The following is a 19,709-nucleotide window of genomic DNA, read 5'->3' as shown; positions in this document are numbered from 1 at the left end:
TTAACTTTATGTTGTGTTACGGTGCGGATGTTCTCCCGAAATGTGTTTGTCATTCTTGTTTGGTGTGGGTTCACAGTGTGGCGCATATTTGCAACAGTGTTAAAGTTGTTTATACGGCCACCCTCAGTGTGACCTGTATGGCTGTTGACCAAGTATGCCTGGCATTCACTTGTGTGTGTGAAAAGCCGTAGATATTATGTGATTGGGCCGGCACGCAAAGGCAGTGCCTTTAAGGTTTATTGGCGCTCTGTACTTCTCCCTACGTCCGTGTACCACTCAGTACAGCGGCGTTTAAAAAAGTCATACATTTTACTTTTTGAAACCGATACCAATAATTTCCGATATTAGATTTTAAGCATTTATCGGCCGATAATATCGGCAGTCCGATATTATCGGACATCTCTAATCTTAACCCTTCGCTGGACCCTGCACCGTCCCCTCAGACTACAGCTGTCCTATCCTATATTTACATTTACATTTGATGCTAACGCTGCAGCCTCCTCTCTGAGCTGCCACCTTAACGTGGTAGAGGAGTTTGCGTGTCCCAATGATCCTAGGAGCTATGTTGTCCGGGGGCTTCTATGCCCCCTGGTAGGGTCTCCCAAGGCAAACTGGTCCTAGGTGAGGGATCAGACAAAGAGCAGCTCGAAGACCTCTATGAAGAACACGAACAAGGAACCCAGATTTCCCTCGCCCGGACGCGGGTCACCGGGGCCCTCCTCTGGAGCCAGGCCCGGAGGTGTGGCACGATGGCGAGCGCCTGGTGGCCGGGCTTGTCCCCATGGGGCCCGGCCGGGCACAGCCCGAAGAGGCAACGTGGGTCCCCCCTCCAATGGGCTCACCACCCATAGCAGGGGCCATAGAGGTCGGGTGCAATGTGAGCTGGGCGGCAGCCGAGGGCAGGGCACTTGGCGGTCCGATCCTCGGCTACATAAGCTAGCTCTTGGGACGTGGAACGTCACCTCGCTGGGGGGGAAGGAGCCTGAGCTAGTGCGTGAGGTGGAGAAGTTCCGGCTAGATATAGTCGGACTCACTTCGACGCACAGCAAGGGCTCTGGAACCAGTTCTCTTGACAGGGGCTGGACTCTCTTCCACTCTGGCGTTGCCGGCAATGAGAGGCGACGGGCTGGGGTGGCAATTCTTGTTTCCCCTCGGCTCAAAGCCTGCACGTTGGAGTTCAACCCGGTGGACGAGAGGGTAGCCTCCCTCCGCCTTCGGGTGGGGGGACGGGTCCTGACTGTTGTTTGCGCTTACGCGCCCAACGGCAGTTCAGATTACCCACCCTTTTTGGATTCACTCGAGGGAGTACTGGAGAGTGCTCCCCCGGGTGATTCCCTCGTTCTACTGGGGGACTTCAACGCTCATGTTGGCAACGACAGTGAAACCTGGAGAGGCGTGATTGGGAAGAATGGCCGCCCGGATCTGAACCCGAGTGGTGTTTTGTTATTGGACTTTTGTGCTCGTCACGGATTGTCAATAACAAACACCATGTTCAAACATAAGGGTGTCCATATGTGCACTTGGCACCAGGACACCCTAGGCCGCAGTTCCATGATCGACTTTGTAGTTGTGTCATCGGATTTGCGGTCTCATGTTTTGGACACCCGGGTGAAGAGAGGGGCGGAGCTTTCTACCGATCACCACCTGGTGGTGAGTTGGCTGCGATGGTGGGGGAGGATGCCGTACAGACCTGGCAGGCCCAAACGCATTGTGAGGGTTTGCTGGGAACGCCTGGCAGAGTCTCCTGTCAGAGAGAGTTTCAATTCCCACCTCCGGAAGAACTTTGAACATGTCCCGAGGGAGGCGCTGGACATTGAGTCCGAGTGGACCATGTTCCGTACCTCTGTTGTCGAGGCGGCCGATTGGAGCTGTGGCCGCAAGGTAGTTGGTGCCTGTCGTGGCGGTAATCCTAGAACCCGTTGGTGGACACCGGCGGTGAGGGATGCCGTCAAGCTGAAGAAGGAGTCCTATCGGGTTCTTTTGGCTCATGGGACTCCTGACGCAGCAGACAGGTACCGACAGGCCAAGCGGTGTGCGGCTTCAGCGGTCGCGGAGGCAAAAACTCGGACATGGGAGGAGTTCGGTGAGGCCATGGAAAACGACTTCCGGACGGCTTCGAAGCAATTCTGGACCACCATCCGCCGCCTCAGGAAGGGGAAGCAGTGCAGTGTCAACACCGTGTATGGTGGGGATGGTGCTCTGTTGACCTCGACTGCGGATGTTGTGGATCGGTGGAGAGAATACTTCGAAGATCTCCTCAATCCTACCAGCACGTCTTCCTATGAGGAAGCAGGGCCTGGGGAATCTGTGGTGGGCTCTCCTATTTCTGGGGCTGAGGTTGCCGAGGTAGTTAAAAAGCTCCTCGGTGGCAAGGCCCCGGGGGTGGATGACATCCGCCCGGAGTTCCTTAAGGCTCTGCATGTTGTGGGGCTGTCTTGGTTGACAAGACTCTGCAACATCGCGTGGACATCGGGGGCGATACCTCTGGATTGGCAGACCGGGGTGGTGGTTCCTCTCTTTAAGAAGGGGAACCGGAGGGTGTGTTCCAACTATCGTGGGATCACACTCCTCAGCCTTCCCGGTAAGGTCTGTTCAGGTGTACTGGAGAGGAGGCTATGCCGGATAGTCGAACCTCGGATTCAGGAGGAACAGTGTGGTTTTCGTCCTGGTCGTGGAACTGTGGACCAGCTCTATACTCTCGGCAGGGTCCTTGAGGGTGCATGGGAGTTTGCCCAACCAGTCTACATGTGCTTTGTGGACTTGGAGAAGGCATTCGACCGTGTACCCCGGGAAGTCCTGTGGGGAGTGCTCAGAGAGTATGGGGTAACGGACTGTCTTATTGTGGCGGTTCGCTCCCTGTATAATCGGTGTCAGAGCTTGGTCCGCATTGCCGGCAGTAAGTCGTACACGTTTCCAGTGAGGGTTGGACTCGGCCAGGGCTGCCCTTTGTCACCGATTCTGTTCATAACCTTTATGGACAGAATTTCTAGGCGCAGTCAGGGCGTTGAGGGTATCTGGTTAGGTGGCTGCAGGATTAGGTCTCTGCTTTTTGCAGATGATGTGGTCCTGATGGCTTCATCTGGCCAAGATCTTCAGCTCTCACTGGATCGGTTCGCAGCCGAGTGTGAAGCGACTGGGATGGGAATCAGCACCTCCAAATCCGAGTCCATGGTTCTCGCCCGGAAAAGGGTGGAGTGCCATCTCCGGGTTGGGGAGGAGATCTTGCCCCAAGTGGAGGAGTTCAAGTACCTCGGAGTCTTGTTCACGAGTGAGGGAAGAGTGGATCGTGAGATCGACAGGCGGATCGGTGCGGCATCTTCAGTAATGCGGACGCTGTATCGATCCGTTGTGGTGAAGAAGGAGCTGAGCCAGAAGGCAAAGCTCTCGATTTACCGGTCGATCTACGTTCCCATCCTCACCTATGGTCATGAGCTTTGGGTCATGACCGAAAGGACAAGATCACGGGTACAAGCGGCCGAAATGAGTTTCCTCCGCCGGGTGGCGGGGCTCTCCCTTAGAGATAGGGTGAGAAGCTCTGTCATCCGGGGGGAGCTCAAAGTAAAGCCGCTGCTCCTCCATATCGAGAGGAGCCAGATGAGGTGGTTCGGGCATCTGGTCAGGATGCCACCCGAACGCCTCCCTCGGGAGGTGTTTCGGGCACGTCCGACCGGTAGGAGGCCACGGGGAAGACCCAGGACACGTTGGGAAGACTATGTCTCCCGGCTGGCCTGGGAACGCCTCGGGATCCCCCGGGAGGAGCTGGACGAAGTGGCTGGGGAGAGGAAAGTCTGGGCTTCCCTGCTTAGGCTGCTGCCCCCGCGACCCGACTTCGGATAAGCGGAAGAAGATGGATGGATGGATAACGCTGCAGCATTGCTGTCGCGTTTTACGTTACTTTCTCACCCGGCTGGCTCATTTTTTTTTTCATCAGACAAGCGAGCTGCAGAAAGGAGCTGAGTCGTGCAGACCTCCCCCAGTCACGGGGACCAGGACCTGCACATCAACAGGGACCCAGAAGAGCAACTTCTGTCTCTTTTAAAGAGCTTTAAGCAAATGCAACTAATCTTCCTTCTGTGAAGTGTGCATGTCGAGAGGGGGGGGGAGTTAGCCACAGGTACCTAGGGAGTGAAAGTAATAGCTGCAAAGTCTTTAAACACTGATAAATAGGCCAAGGGCTTCTATTTAGTTAAATGGAACAGCGGTGGACTTGGTGATGGTGTGATGCTGACTTTTTTAAACTAGATTAAATATGGGGCAAGTGGGGGGGTGTTAAAGACGTGCTTTGTTATCTGGGACAAGAGCTTGCGCACCTGTCAGGCGTGGGGACGTTACGGAACGCTTCTCGACTGCGACTCAGGACGCAATGGCTAAAAACCTGACTGGGATTTGGGCGTGCGTCAGCTGGGGATCATGCACAGAATTCTTAATAACGTCCAGAATGACAGCGTCCTCTGCAGTGGATATTTGTGTTTTGCACAAGGGGGCTAGAAAAGTGGTGCTTACGTTCCTATGACTCGCAAAACCACATCGAAAGTAGCGCGCCACGTTACGTCAAACGTATTGGCAACGGCGTTGTGATGTACATAAAGGTAAGTACCGTAAATTCCCGGCTATGAGCCGCTATTTTTTTCCTACACTTTGGACCCTGCGGCTTATAAAACGGTGCAGCTGATTTATGGATTTTGTTTGATAATGTTTTGTGTTCAATAGTTTTCATTAAACCCAAGCAGAGACACTGGAATGGGGTTTTATTGTTGGTGCTATGGCGCCATCTTTTGGACAAATTCGCTCGCTGGAGGTGCTGCGGGTTAAAAATGTACTTCCTGTTTTATTGCCCTGGGCCGGAAGTGTAATTGTCTATAGCGGTCCTGTCTGATTCTTCATTCATCACTCCAAGCAACGTTTTAGGTTTACAATATAACTAAAACTATTCATACTTACTAAACCATCCCATTTGTGATGTCTGCAGGAGTGTTTTCATTTATATTTGCACGTGCTTGTAGAGGTTGCCCTCTAGTGGGTTCTTCGGACCAATACACACTGCCAGGAGAGCCCAGAATTCAGGGTATAACACTGTTTTATTTTCATAAATGTCCAGAGGCTTTTGCTTTCCAGCAAACTGTCTTTCTCTCCTGCTTCCGCTCAGCAGCACCTCCAATTCCAACTACTTGTCTCATCCCGGCTGCTGCTAATAAAGGCGACAGGTGATTAGATAACAAGGCCCATCTGGGCCATCTACGCACCTGTCGCTGTCTTCGAGGCTGTTCCGCGGCAGGCCCGCAGGCCACGCCCCCCTCCACAGTGCTATTGTAATGTAATGAAGCTAGCGTCGTTAGCATTAGCTAATATGCCAAAACATTTACGAGTGTCTGTGTTTGTATTATTAACTTACAATGGCATTCTTTTTGTATTGTTTCAGTTTCGCAAATTCACCAAGACGTCAGCGTGGAGTTAGAGTCTGTTTAGCTGATTGGAGAGCTAGCTTGCCAACTAGTGGGTCCATGACGATGACTTCTGTTTTGTTTGATAAGCTGTTTTACTGCCGTGTTACAAACACCCTTTGGAAACAATTAAGGTATGTAAATAAACATTTACAGAATATTTCTGTGTAAATAACACATTTCACAATGTATATATCCGCGACTTCTAGTCCGGTGTGGCAAATATATGGAAAAATATTGTTTTCTTCTACAAACCCCGTTTCCATATGAGTTGGGAAATTGTGTTAGATGTAAATATAAACGGAATACAATGATTTGCAAATCCTTTTCAACCCATATTCAATTGAATGCACTACAAAGACAAGATATTTGATGTTCAAACTCATAAACTTTATTTTTTTTTTGCAAATAATAATTAACTTAGAATTTCATGACTGCAACACGTGCCAAAGTAGTTGGGAAAGGGCATGTTCACCACTGTGTTACATCACCTTTTCTTTTAACAACACTCAATAAACGTGTGGGAACTGAGGAGACACATTTTTTAAGCTTCTCAGGTAGAATTCTTTCCCATTCTTGCTTGATGTACAGCTTAAGTTGTTCAACAGTCCGGGGGTCTCCTTTGGGGTATTTTAGGCTTCATAATGCGCCACACATTTTCAATGGGAGACAGGTCTGGACTACAGGCAGGCCAGTCTAGTACCCGCACTCTTTTACTATGGAGCCACGTTGATGTAACACGTGGCTTGGCATTGTCTGGCTGAAATAAGCAGGGGCGTCCATGGTAACGTTGCTTGGATGGCAACATATGTTGCTCCAAAACCTGTATGTACCTTTCAGCATTAAATGGCGCCTTCACAGATGTGTAAGTTACCCATGTCTTGGGCACTAATACACCCCCATACCATCACAGATGCTGGCTTTTCAACTTTGCGCCTATAACAATCCGGATGGTTCTTTTCCTCTTTGGTCCGGAGGACACGACGTCCACAGTTTCCAAAAACAATTTGAAATGTGGACTAGTCAGACCACAGAACACTTTTCCACTTTGTATCAGTCCATCTTAGATGAGCTCAGGCCCAGCGAAGCCGATGGCGTTTCTGGGTGTTGTTGATAAATGGTTTTCGCCTTGCATAGGAGAGTTTTAACTTGCACTTACAGATGTAGCAACCAACTGTAGTTACTGACAGTGGGTTTCTGAAGTGTTCCTGAGCCCATGTGGTGATATCCTTTACACACTGATGTCGCTTGTTGATGCAGTACAGCCTGAGGGATCGAAGGTCACGGGCTTAGCTGCTTATGTGCAGTGATTTCTCCAGATTCTCTGAACCCTTTGATGATAATACGGACCGTAGATGGTGAAATCCCTAAATTCCTTGCAATAGCTGGTTGAGAAAGGTTTTTCTTAAACTGTTCAACAATTTGCTCAAGCATTTCTTGACAAAGTGGAGACCCTCGCTCCATCCTTGTTTGTGAATGACTGAGCATTTCATGGAATCTACTTTTATACCCAATCATGGCACCCACCTGTTCCCAATTTGCCTGTTCACCTGTGGGATGTTCCAAATAAGTGTTTGATGAGCATTCCTCAACTTTATCAGTATTTATTGCCACCTTTCCCAACTTCTTTGTCACGTGTTGCTTTCATCAAATTCTAAAGTTAATGATTATTTGCAAAAAAAAAATGTTTATCAGTTTGAACATCAAGTATGTTGTCTTTGTAGCATATTCAACTGAATATGGGTTGAAAAGGATTTGCAAATCATTGTATTCCGTTTATATTTGCATCTAACACAATTTCCCAACTCATATGGAAACAGGGTTTGTAAAATTCAGTGGGTGTGGCTTATATACTGGTGCGCTTTATAAAAATATGGTAATTAGATTACTTGTTACAAATAGAAGTTCTGAACACTGCTCCCAACACAGCCTGGAAGAGTTAATGGAAGTTTTATTATGGCCACAGCTTGACCCACACCAATTTCAAAAATGCTTTTCAAATTCAAACAAGAGAGCGCTACGGGTACTCGACACGCCCGAGGCCATGGATCCATCACGCTACGCCCGCCTGTTGATGTGTCACTCTTGTCAGATGGACGCCTGCTTCTTCATCTTTCTCTGACTCACTGCTGACACGCTTCACACTCCTCGACCAGCAAATGAATATTTCACTGCACACACACACACTCTCTCTTTCATACTCTCACTGCCTCTTACTTTTTCTCACGTCTTTGTAAAGGTCTCTTTTGCATCGCAGTTGGAAGATGAGAATGAGAAATTCAGATGAAGGCCATGAAAAGATGCGGAGGGAGAAAAAGGGGGAGTCAGGTAGCGATCGGGAGGAAAGGAGACGATAAAGAAGACGAGAATGAGGCCAGACGCTTTAATCCCAATGTTTACTTCTTACAGCGGTGTAAGTCTAAAACAAGAATACAACATTTTGACCTCAAACTGACCTATTAAGTTGTCTCAGTCTCAAAATGTACTTGCAGGGAATTTAAAACTCTATTGGTCCTGATGAGTTCTCTCTCTCACACACACACCCACACCCCTGCTACAGTTTGCTACCCACAAGGGGAATAAATCCTTATTAAACCCTGTGGCAGGAATAAAAGCCTCCACACTATTATTTCCCCCAAAATGAAGACTGGAGTCAGTGTGGAAGATACAGCGGTTGAAATAAGATCTAAAATTGGAATCATCTTTCCTGCATAGTTCGGCTTCCGAGTTGAGCGAGTCACGCTTTGGACACACACTCTGCAGTGACTTTGATCCATTTTTGTCCTCAAAATTCTAAATTTTACACTCAATACCCCTATGCGAAAATGTTTTGGGGTTTTTTTAGAAAAAAAATTACGTATTCACAGCGCTTCACTTTTTCTACATTTTGTTACATTACAGCCTTATACCAAAATAAAGTAAATACATTTTTGTCCTCAAAATTATAAACACAGTAACCCATAATAACGATGCGAAAATGTTTTTTTTTTTTTTTACATTTTTGCAAATTTATTCAAAATTAAGTATTCACAACGCTTCACTTTTTCTACATTTTGTTATGTTACAACTTTATTCCAAAATAGAATTAATCCATTTTTGTCCTCAAAATTCTACACACAATACCCCATAATAAAATAGCGAAAATGTTTTTTTTAATTTTTGCAAATTTATTACAAATAAAGTATTCACAGCGCTTCACTTTTTCTACATTTTGTTATGTTACAGCCTTATTCTAAAATTGAGTAAATCCATTTTTGTCCTCAAAATTATAAACACAGTACTCCATAATAACAATGCGAAAATGTTTTTTTTTTTTTTTAGAAATGTTTGCTAATTTTAATTTTTTTTTAAGTATTCACAATGCTTCACTTTTTCTACATTTAGTTATGTTGCAGCCTTATTCCAAAATAGAATAAACCCATTTTTGTCCACAAAATTCTACACACAATACCCCATAATAACAATGCAAAGAGGTTTTTGGTTTTTTTATGTTTGCAAATGTATTAAAAATAAAGTATTCACAGCGCTTCACTTTTTCTACATTTTGTTATGTTACTGCTCTATTCAAAAATAGAATAAATAAATTGTTGTCCTCAAAATTCTACACACAATACCCCACATATTATTAACAATGCAAACATTTTTTGTTTTTTTAGACATTTTGGCAAATTTATTAAAAAAATCAGTATTCACATCGCTTCACTTTTTCTACATTTTGTTGTTACGTCCTTATTCCAAAATACAATAAATACATTTTTGCCCTCAAAATTCTACACAAAATACCCTATATTAACAATGCAAACATGTTTTTTTTTTAGAAATGTTTGCAAATGTATTAAAAATAAAGTATTCACAGCCTTTGCTCAATACTTTGTTGACGCACCTTTGGCAGCACTTACAGCCTCAAGTCTTTTTGAACACGATGCCACAAACTTGGCACACCTATCTTTTGGCAGTTTAAATATTCGTCTTTGCAGCACCTCTCAAATTCCATCAGGTTGGATGGGAAGTGCTGGTTTTCATCTAAGATGTCTCTGTACATTGCAGTATGTACAGAGTTGTAGATTTTTTTGTTTACTCTTTTAGCTGCGCATATGCTAAAATTAGCCCTGTTATAACATCACAACTGACTGTAAAATGTGCATCTTTTGTAGTATATTCTGTAATAGGGTCTCTTATATCAGGGTTGTCCAAACTTTTTAACTTGGGGGCCGCATTCGGCTAAAAAAATTTGGTCGAGAGCCGAGAAAAAAAAAAAAAAAAAAAAAAAAAAAAAAAAAAAAAATATATATATATATATATATATACATCGCCAATATATTGGATATATAATTAGTTATTAAGACTATGTGAAGGTTCGACTCCTACTTTGTTTACTTCTGTGATGAACACCTTAAAGTTAAACATGGATAAGTGTAGAGCATTTTGCATTTTTTTCCCATCATGCATTCTAATGTTTTAAATGGGTGTAATTTTTATTTAGTTTTTTCATGGTGCGTTGACGTTTTTGATAAAATCCACAACGTTCAGTGAGCACATTATGTGTGACCATGCGTGCTGACATTTTGTGTTGGTTGTAATTCGATTTTTTTTCCCCGCCATGACCGGGGAAGGTTGCTTGGAATGGGTCATACAAGTAAATGCTGTGTTTCCTCCAACGCCCAATTCATGGTCATTGACCTGATTTGCTCACGTTGTCTACAAGATGGCGACAAATTTACAACCATAACCCTGCCAGATATTTGGATTTAATTAGAATACGTCCCGTGCGGGGGGGCCAGAGTACTTATTAAACTCATAACGTCTCCCGTGTCATACACACACACACACTACAATTAATGCAATAGTAAATAAATCAGAAGTTACTCATTACTTGAGTAGTTTTTTCCCTGAACACTTATTTTTACTCTATCAAACATTGTACTTTGACTTGATTCATTTAAATCCAAAGCAAAGACACTTTAAGTACAATGTTTGGCTCTTCTAGCCACCTCTGTTAAAAAGCCAAACACCAAAATAACACATGTGAAGTGCCGCGCGACATCATTAACCGCTTTAAAGGTTACACCAAATCGCACGACTTTTGTGAGCATTCATCTTGTGAAAATCTAGTCATTTGATTAAAAATGTCACATGCTTCCACCTCCTCTTCAAATATGCAAATGTTGTGGGTGATATTATAATCCCCTCCCCCCTCCTCGCATTTCAGTGCCATGAAAGGTCTAAAGTAGTTGTCATGTGCATCTGTGAGATGGATGGTGATTGCAAGGACCCTGAAAGCCCACATTTTTTTAAACAAGACGAATGCTTCTGTTCCTTCTTTGTGTCCCCGCCGTTCACTCTGACAACTTTCATCAGGCCGTAATATTAAACGTGTCCATGCAGAACGCCGGTATTAATTCTCCTTTTCAGCTGCTGCCACTTGCAATAATTAGGCCTGCTGCTGCTAAGTGGACGTAACAGCCTCGCAAAATGGATGCTGTCTGATACACATGCCACTCTGTGACGTATGGCTTTGTATGAAACTTGCTTTTTGTCCTCTTGCCACTCATTCATGCAAAAAAACAATAGGACGCATGGACCGAGGAGGAAGATGTGAGGACAGGAAACTATTAAATAGATTAAAAGTGAGGCGGGCTGTTATGCAACTCCATTATGTTGGACAGGGCTGAGAGAGTAATTACAATTGGAGATGTTGTAGTGAAGTGTGATAGCCCATATTAATATCAGATATTGGTCCGATAATAGCAATAAAAATTACTTAAAAGAAAAACTTGCATCTAAAATGTCCGATACAAGCAGTCCTGTAGCATGTTTGCTACTACTTTCTTGTATTTTAGTCATTTACAAAAGGTAAACATGGTCGGCTAGTGGCCTAGTGGTTAGAGCAGTGGTTCTTAACCTGGGTTCGAACCCTAGGGGTTTGGTGAGTCGGCCTCAGGGGGTCGGCCGAGGTCAAAACACACCCGACTCATCATGTAAATACAAACTTCTCCCTATCGGCGTATTACGGATACGGCAACAGCTGACTGGTTTGCAGGTGTGTAATTTGTTGTGAGTTCATGCACTGTGTTGGTTTTGTTGTTTGAACATTAAAACATTAACGAGATTGTTGCGTTCAAATGTCTATTAAGTACATCAATAGTAAGAATGTTGTATTCAAGTGTTTACCAAGTAAAACATAAACGAGAGTGTTGCGTTCAAATGTCTATTAAGTACATCAATAGTAAGAATGTTGTGTTCAAGTGTTTACCGAGTAAAATAATAGTGGGAGTGTTGCGTTCAAATGTCTATTACGGTAAGTACATCAAGAGTAAGGATGGTGTGTTCAAGTGTTTACCAAGTATAATAATAGTGTTGCATTCAAATGTCTACTAAGTACATTAAAAGTAAGAATGTTGTGTTCAAGTGTTTACCAAGTAAAATAATAGTAGGAGTGTTGCGTTCAAATGTCTATTAAGTACATCAAGAGTAAGGATGGTGTGTTCAAATGTTTACCAAGTAAAACATAAACGAGAGTGTTGCGTTCAAATGTCTACTAAGTAGATCAATAGTAAGAATGTTGCGTTCAAGTGTTTACCAAGTAAAACATTAACAAGATTGTTGCGTTCAAATGCCTATTAAGTACATCAATAGTAAGAATGTTGTGTTCAAGTGTTTACCGAGTAAAACAAACAGGAGTGTTGCGTTCAAATATCTACTAAGTACATCAATAGTAAGAATGTTGTGTTCAAGTGTTTACCATGTAAAATAATAGTGGGAGTGTTGCGTTCAAATGTCTATTAAGTACATCAATAGTAAGGATGGTGTGTTCAAGTGTTTACCAAGTAAAATAATAGTGTTGCATTCAAATGTCTACTAAGTACATTAAAAGTAAGAATGTTGTGTTCAAATGTTTACCAAGTAAAACATAAACGAGAGTGTTGCGTTCAAATGTCTACTAAGTAGATCAATAGTAAGAATGTTGTGTTCAAGTGTTTACCAAGTAAAACAAACAGGAGTGTTGCGGTCAAATGTCTACTAAGTACATCAATAGTAAGAATGTTGTGTTCAAGTGTTTACCAAGTAAAACATTAACGAGATTGTTGCCTTCAAATGTCTATTAAGTACATCAATAGTAAGAATGTTGTGTTCAAGTGTTTACCAAGTAAAACAAACAGGAGTGTTGCATTCAAATGTCTACTAAGTACATCAATAGTAAGAATGTTGTGTTCAAGTGTTTACCATGTAAAATAATAGTGGGAGTGTTGCGTTCAAATGTCTATTAAGTACATCAATAGTAAGGATGGTGTGTTCAAGTGTTTACCAAGTAAAATAATAGTGTTGCATTAAAATGTCTACTAAGTACATTAAAAGTAAGAATGTTGTGTTCAAGTGTTTACCAAGTAAAATAATAGTGGGAGTGTTGCGTTCAAATGTCTACTAAGTACATCAAGAGGAAGGATTGTGTGTTCAAGTGTTTACCAAGTAAAATAATAGTGTTGCATTCAAATGTCTACTAAGTAGATCAATAGTAAGAATGTTGCGTTCAAGTGTTTACCAAGTAAAACATTAACGAGATTGTTGCGTTCAAATGTCTATTAAGTACATCAATAGTAAGAATGTTGTGTTCAAGTGTTTACCAAGTAAAACAAACAGGAGTGTTGCGTTCAAATGTCTACTAAGTACATCAATAGTAAGAATGTTGTGTTCAAGTGTTTACCATGTAAAATAATAGTAGGAGTGTTGCGTTCAAATGTCAAATGATTCCTGGGCGTGGCACCGCTGCTGCCCACTGCTCCCCTCACCTCCAAGGGGGTGAACAAGGGGATGGGTCAAATGCAGAGGACAAATTTCGCCACACCTAGTGTGTGTGTGACAATTATTGGTACTTTAACTTAACTTTAACTTATAACTATAGGCTACTAGGAGCTAGCAGCAATACAACAGCCAAGCACACAAGCGTAATAAGTGTCCTTTATTGAACAATATTGCAGTATAAAACAGCACATTTGTCAATACAAGCAATTATTAAATAATTATAGTTGCATATTACTTACTAGGGTTGCAAAGGGGTGGAAAGTTTCCGGTACATTTCCGGAAATTTACCACGGGAAGTTAAGATCGGGAAGTTTGGAAATTTTGACAATTTTTTGATTATTCAAAGTTGGACACCGTCCATCTTATTCTGTAGAATAAGAAGAGAAGCTTGTAAAACACTAATGCAATGCCACACACAGATATAAATAGTAGAGATGTCCGATAACGGCTTTTTTGCCGATATCCGATATTCCGATATTGTCCAACTCTTAATTACCGATTCCGATATCAATCGATACCGATATATACAGTCGTGGAATTAACCCCATTATTGTGCCTAATTTTGTTGTGATGCCCCGCAGGATGCATTAAACAATGTAACAGGGTTTTACAAAATAAGAGAACAACTTCAACTCAAGTTATGGAAAAAAGTGCCAACATGGCACTGCCATATTTATTATTGAAGTCACAAAGTGCCTTCTTTTTTTTAACATGCCTCAAAACAGCAGCTTGGAATTTGGGACATGCTCTCCCTGAGAGAGCATTAGGAGGTTGAGGTGGGCGGGGTTGAGGTAAGGGGGTAGGGTGTAGCGGGGGGTGTATATTGTAGCGTCCCGGAAGAGTTAGTGCTGCAAGGGGTTCTGGGTATTTGTTCTGTTGTGTTTATGTTGTGTTACGGTGCGGATGTTCTCCCGAAATGTGTTTGTCATTCTTGTTTGGTGTGGGTTCACAGTGTGGCGCATATTTGTAACAGTATTAAAGTTGTTTATACGGCCACCCTCATTGTGACCTGTATGGCTGTTGATTAAGTATGCGTTGCATTCACTTGTGAATGTGTCAAAAGCCTTGTGCCCACCAGGTGTCTCCAAAAACAACTTAAATAAACAAAATAATACTTTTGTTCAAAAGCATACATCTGTTAAAAAGTTAGGGTTTATCGTACCCATCAATGTAGATCAAACCTTTTCTAACATTTAAAATTATAAAAGTATGTGGTCTTGTTTTCACTCCAACACTCACTCATCTGTTTCACTGTTGTAAGTTCAGGCATTTGCATGTTGTCGTCGTTTTTTTATGATTGTGAGAAGCCAAAATCGAAATTGTTCGATTAATTTGATCAAATGTCCAGCCCTAATATCCAGTAACAAACGTGTCTGGATCGTTCAACTTTCGGCATCAATTAACTTAATTTAATGTATTATTGTGTCCATCAGGTGTCTCAAAAAACAACTTAAATAAACAAAATAATACTTTTGTTCAAAAGCATACATCTGCTATAAAGTTAGGGTTTATCATACCCATCAATGTAGATCAAACCTTTTCTAACATTTAAAATTATAAAAGTATGTGGTCTTGTTTTCACTCCAACACTCACTCATCTGGTAACTTCAGGCATTTGCATGTTGTCGTTGTTTTTTTTATGATCGTGAGAAGCCAAAATCGAAATTGTTCGATTAATTTGATCAACTCTCCAGCCCTAATATCCAGTAACAAACGTGTCTGGATCGTTCAACTTTTGGCATCAATGATCTTAATTTAATGTATTATTGTGCCCACCAGGTGTCTCCAAAAACAACTTCAATAAACAAAATAATACTTTTGTTCAAAAGCATACATCTGCTATAAAGTTAGGGTTTATCGTACCCATAAAGTACCAATGATTGTCACACACACACTAGGTGTGGTGAAATTTGTCCCCTGCATTTGACCCATCCCCTTGTTCACCCCCTGGGAGGCAAGGGGATGGGTAGATCAAACCTTTTCTAACATTTAAAATTATAAAAGTATGTGGTCTTGTTTTCACTCCAACACCCACTCATCTCTTTCACTGTTGTAAATTCAGGCATTTGCATTTTGTCGTTGTTTTTTATGATTGTGAGAAGTGTCGGAGGCAGATATTTACATATATCCGAATTTAAGTGTTACTTCTTTTATTTCATAATCATATTACAAAACAGCTAGTGTTTTTCTTCCAATTGTGGTCTTTTGGTTGTCTGCAAATACTGTGTGCTTAACCTTGAGTGAGGAATGTAAGAAAGAGAGATACTCCTTTCTCTTATCTAGCCTTATGTCCAGGTGCGGAGGACGATGGGCATGTGTTTTGGGCTGGAGGGACATGACTGCGAGGGTGGGAGGGAGAGAGACTTGAGAGGGGAGAGGGTTTTTCATGGGAGGGGGGCAGACCTTCTTAGCGGCGCGATTGAATGTTCTATGCTGGACTGGTCTCAATGTATTTACAAAGCTTTGCAAATATATTACAAAATACCTATTCTGTATCTGGTGGTTTTTCTACTCAGCTTTAAGTGTCGTAAAGAGCTTGGGAGCGACTTGCGACTTGAATTCCCTGGGAGGAACAACTGGTCCAAACGCAACAGAAGCCAAAATCGAAATTGTTAGATTCATTTGATCAATTGTCCAGTCCTAATATCCAGTAACAAACGTGTCTGGATCATTCAACTTTCGGCATCAATGAACTTAATTTAATATATTATTCTGCCCACCAGGTGTCTCCAAAAAACAACTTAAATAAACAAAATAATACTTTTGTTCAAAAGCATAAATCTGCTATAAAGTTAGGGTTTATCGTACCCATAAAGTACTAAAGATTGTCCCACACACACTAGGTGTGGTGAAATGTGCCCTCTGCATTTGACACATCCCCTTGTTCACCCCCTGGGAGGCGAGGGGATGGGTAGATCAAACCTTTTCTAACATTTAAAATTACAAAAGTATGTGGTCTTGTTTTAACTCCAACACCCACTCATCTGTTTCACTGTTGTAAGTTCAGGCATTTGCATTTTGTCGTTGTTTTTTTATGATTGTGAGAAGCCAAAATCGGAATCGTTCGATTAATTTGATCAAATGTCCAGCCCTAATATCCAGTAAAAAACGTGTCTGGATCGTTCAACTTTCGGCATCAATTAACTTAATTTAATGTATTATTGTGCCCACCAGGTGTCTCCAAAAACAACTTAAATAAACAAAATAATAGCTTTGTTCAAAAGCATACATCTGTTATAAAGTTAGGGTTTATCGTACCCATCAATGTAGATCAAACCTTTTCTAACATTTAAAATTATAAAAGTATGTGGTCTTGTTTTCACTCCAACACCCACTCATCTCTTTCACTGTTGTAAGTTCAGGCATTTGCATTTTGTCGTTGTTTTTTATGATTGTGAGAAGTGTTGGAGGCAGATATTTACATATATCCGAATTTAAGTGTTACTTCTTTTATTTCATAATCATATTACAAAACAGCTAGTGTTTTTCTTCCAATTGTGGTCTTTTGGTTGTCTGCAAATACTGTGTGCTTAACCTTGAGTGAGGAATGTAAGAAAGAGAGATACTCCTTTCTCTTATCTAGCCTTATGTCCAGGTGCGGAGGACGATGGGCATGTGTTTTGGGCTGGAGGGACATGACTGCGAGGGTGGGAGGGAGAGAGACTTGAGAGGGGAGAGGGTTTTTCATGGGAGGGGGGCAGACTTTCTTAGCGGCGCGATTGAATGTTCTATGCTGGACTGGTCTCAATGTATTTACAAAGCTTTGCAAATATATTACAAAATACCTATTCTGTATCTGGTGGTTTTTCTACTCAGCTTTAAGTGTCGTAAAGAGCTTGGGAGCGACTTGCGACTTGAATTCCCTGGGAGGAACAACTGGTCCAAATGCAACAGAAGCCAAAATCGAAATTGTTAGATTCATTTGATCAATTGTCCAGTCCTAATATCCAGTAACAAACGTGTCTGGATCATTCAACTTTCGGCATCAATGAACTTAATTTAATATATTATTCTGCCCACCAGGTGTCTCCAAAAAACAACTTAAATAAACAAAATAATACTTTTGTTCAAAAGCATACATCTGTTATAAAGTTAGGGTTTATCGTACCTATCAATGTAGATCAAACCTTTTCTAACATTTAAAATGATAAAAGTATGTTTGATTAGTGCTGATATCGAAATGGTTTAACATCGGTATCGGCCAATAACCCCGCCCTCCAAAAAAAGACCTAACCAACTTTAACTCAGTGAACCTTGCATTGTTATTTCTTTTTAATGTCTAATACGTTGTATTGTAAATAAATGTCATTTTAAGACCTGGACATATTTTTCGCCCTGATTTAAAAAACTAAAGCATGCACAGCAGAGGGGTCTGATCTCATGTTTTACTTCAGAAAAAAGATTTGACCCCCTTTGACATTTGTAACTGCCCCATCGGTCACTTAGTCGTGACACGGGGCCCATGTTCAGCCAGGCTTCAAAAGCAAATGTCATTTGTAAAGGCCACGGTTCATAAGTATGACTGTCATTGCATTAGCCTGGTGGGCGGAATGGTTTGGGATTAAATGATGTTATGTTTCTGTGTTTATAAGCTTTCACACTCTGTAAAACTATCACAAAGTGAATTAATCTATCCTAATGAAGGCTTATTGGGATGTTTGTTGAATTGTTAAGGCACCACATTACCATATTTAACAATAAAGGGCAAGAATGTGGGATGATGATTGAATGTCCTGTATAAGTCTTTGTTGTTGTCGACGAGAGCCCCCTGTTGGTCGTGATAATACAATGCAGCTGCTTGTCGGCCTATTTCCGCTTCCGGTGTAAACAAACATGGCGGTTCAACTCAGCAAAAATGCGTTTTTTACTCGCGTTTGCTGTTTAAGATAGGATTTAACGGTGAACACGATGGTTGACACGAGCACGGAACCGAGTTTAATTCGATACTTCTGCACGGCCGGTAACGGAATGGAGCCGTTTTTAGTCGACGAGGTGACGCGGAAGTTAACGGGCCAAGACGTGAGTAGTGGATCATTTAGAGTAGACACTGTCCAGCTAACTTGTCTTTTCACGTACTGGTTGTTTGTGCTTTTGTAGGTTAAAATGTTCCAAGGTAAAGTGCTGTTCACTTCCTGTGCGAATATAACCACAATTCGGGATATCAAGTCTGCGGAGAGACTCTTCTTGCTGTTGAAGCATGACTCACCTGTGAAGTTGCCCGCTTACACCAGTCCAGGTAGCAGCTTAAACACGCAAATTAACTTTAAAAAAATGATCAATCTAAATAGAACTGTTGAGCAACTGTTTGTTTGTCGTATGTTGACACAGCAAGAGCGGCCTCTGTGCTGCAGTCTACGCTGATAAACGACGTGAAACTGTGGACTGATGCTGCAATGACGTGGAGGCGCCTGCAGGAGGAGCTCGCGGTTAACACAGGAGAGCTGAGGGAGGCTGAAGAGAAGTGTGATGAGGAGTTGAGAAGAAGTGACCACAGGGAGGAAGAGGAGAAGGAGGAGGCTGGCAGTGCACTCAATGGAAAACAGACCCCGGGAACAAGGAGGTCGATGTCCCAGACGATGAAGAAAAAGAGGAAGATGAACTGTGAAGATGAGCCGCGTGCTGAGGAGGATGAGAAAAGCGGGGAAGTGGACGACTTGACTGCGGGAAAACACGGTAAGCTCACACAATCAACTTTACAGTAAGTGGTTTTCATAGTATATAATATACATTTGCAGCCAGCAGCTCTTTAAAAAAAATAATACTATTACTAAAAAAAAACGTGAAAAAATTGGAATAAACGAGCAAACAGGTGTAGTGTGACGAGAGAATGTTGCAATATTGACACAAATGGGGCGGTATGGCGTAGTGGGTAGAGCGGCCGTGCCAGAAACCTGAGGGTTGCAGGTTCGCTCCCCGTCTCTTGACATCCAAAACGCTGCCGTTGTGTCCTTGGGCAGGACACTTCACCCTTGCCCCCGGTGCCGCTCACACTGGTGAATGAATGATGAATGAATGATAGGTGGTGGTCGCAGGGGCCGTAGTCGCAAACTGACAGCCTCGCTTCCGTCAGTCTACTCCAGGGCAGCTGTGGCTACAAATGTAGCTTACCACCACCAGGTGTGAATGAATGATGGGTTCCCACTTCTCTGTGAGCGCTTTGAGTATCTAATAATAGAAAAGCGCTATATAAAATCTAATCCATTATTATTATTACAAATAACACAAATGTCATTACAGCTGTCATTGCTCCAAAAATAATACAAATTTATAATCGGCTGTTAGATTGAGAGTTTAATCTAGCTATTTAAGAGTTGAAAGTAAAGATTATATATATAGTATATTATATATATATAACCATCCATCCATTTACTACCGCTTATCCCTATCGGGGTCGCGGGGGGTGCTGGAGCCTATCTCAGCTACAATCGGGCGGAAGGCGGGGTGCGCTCTGGACAAGTCGCTACCTCA

At 42.4% G+C, this 19,709-nt stretch overlaps 2 protein-coding genes across 2 annotated transcripts in view; one reads left to right on the top strand and one right to left on the bottom strand.

The window, feature by feature from the left end:
- Positions 1-18,634, bottom strand: part of LOC133609912 (uncharacterized) — a 38,358-nt gene extending 19,724 nt beyond the window's left edge. The window contains exon 1 of the mRNA XM_061965978.1: positions 18,448-18,634. The gene's annotated coding sequence lies outside the window, so the exon portion shown is untranslated. The remainder of the gene's footprint in view (positions 1-18,447) is intronic.
- Positions 17,349-19,709, top strand: part of thumpd2 (THUMP domain containing 2) — a 10,217-nt gene continuing 7,856 nt past the window's right edge. The window contains exons 1-3 of the mRNA XM_061965968.1: positions 17,349-18,260; positions 18,339-18,477; positions 18,570-18,914. Coding sequence (XP_061821952.1) covers positions 18,150-18,260; positions 18,339-18,477; positions 18,570-18,914 — 595 coding nt within the window. The 5' untranslated portion in view covers positions 17,349-18,149. The remainder of the gene's footprint in view (positions 18,261-18,338; positions 18,478-18,569; positions 18,915-19,709) is intronic.

Source organism: Nerophis lumbriciformis, linkage group LG02, assembly GCF_033978685.3.
Source record: "Nerophis lumbriciformis linkage group LG02, RoL_Nlum_v2.1, whole genome shotgun sequence".
NCBI lineage: Eukaryota > Metazoa > Chordata > Actinopteri > Syngnathiformes > Syngnathidae > Nerophis > Nerophis lumbriciformis.
The sequence above is the reverse complement of the archived record's forward strand: the minus strand, read 5'-3'. Positions and strand labels throughout refer to the sequence as shown.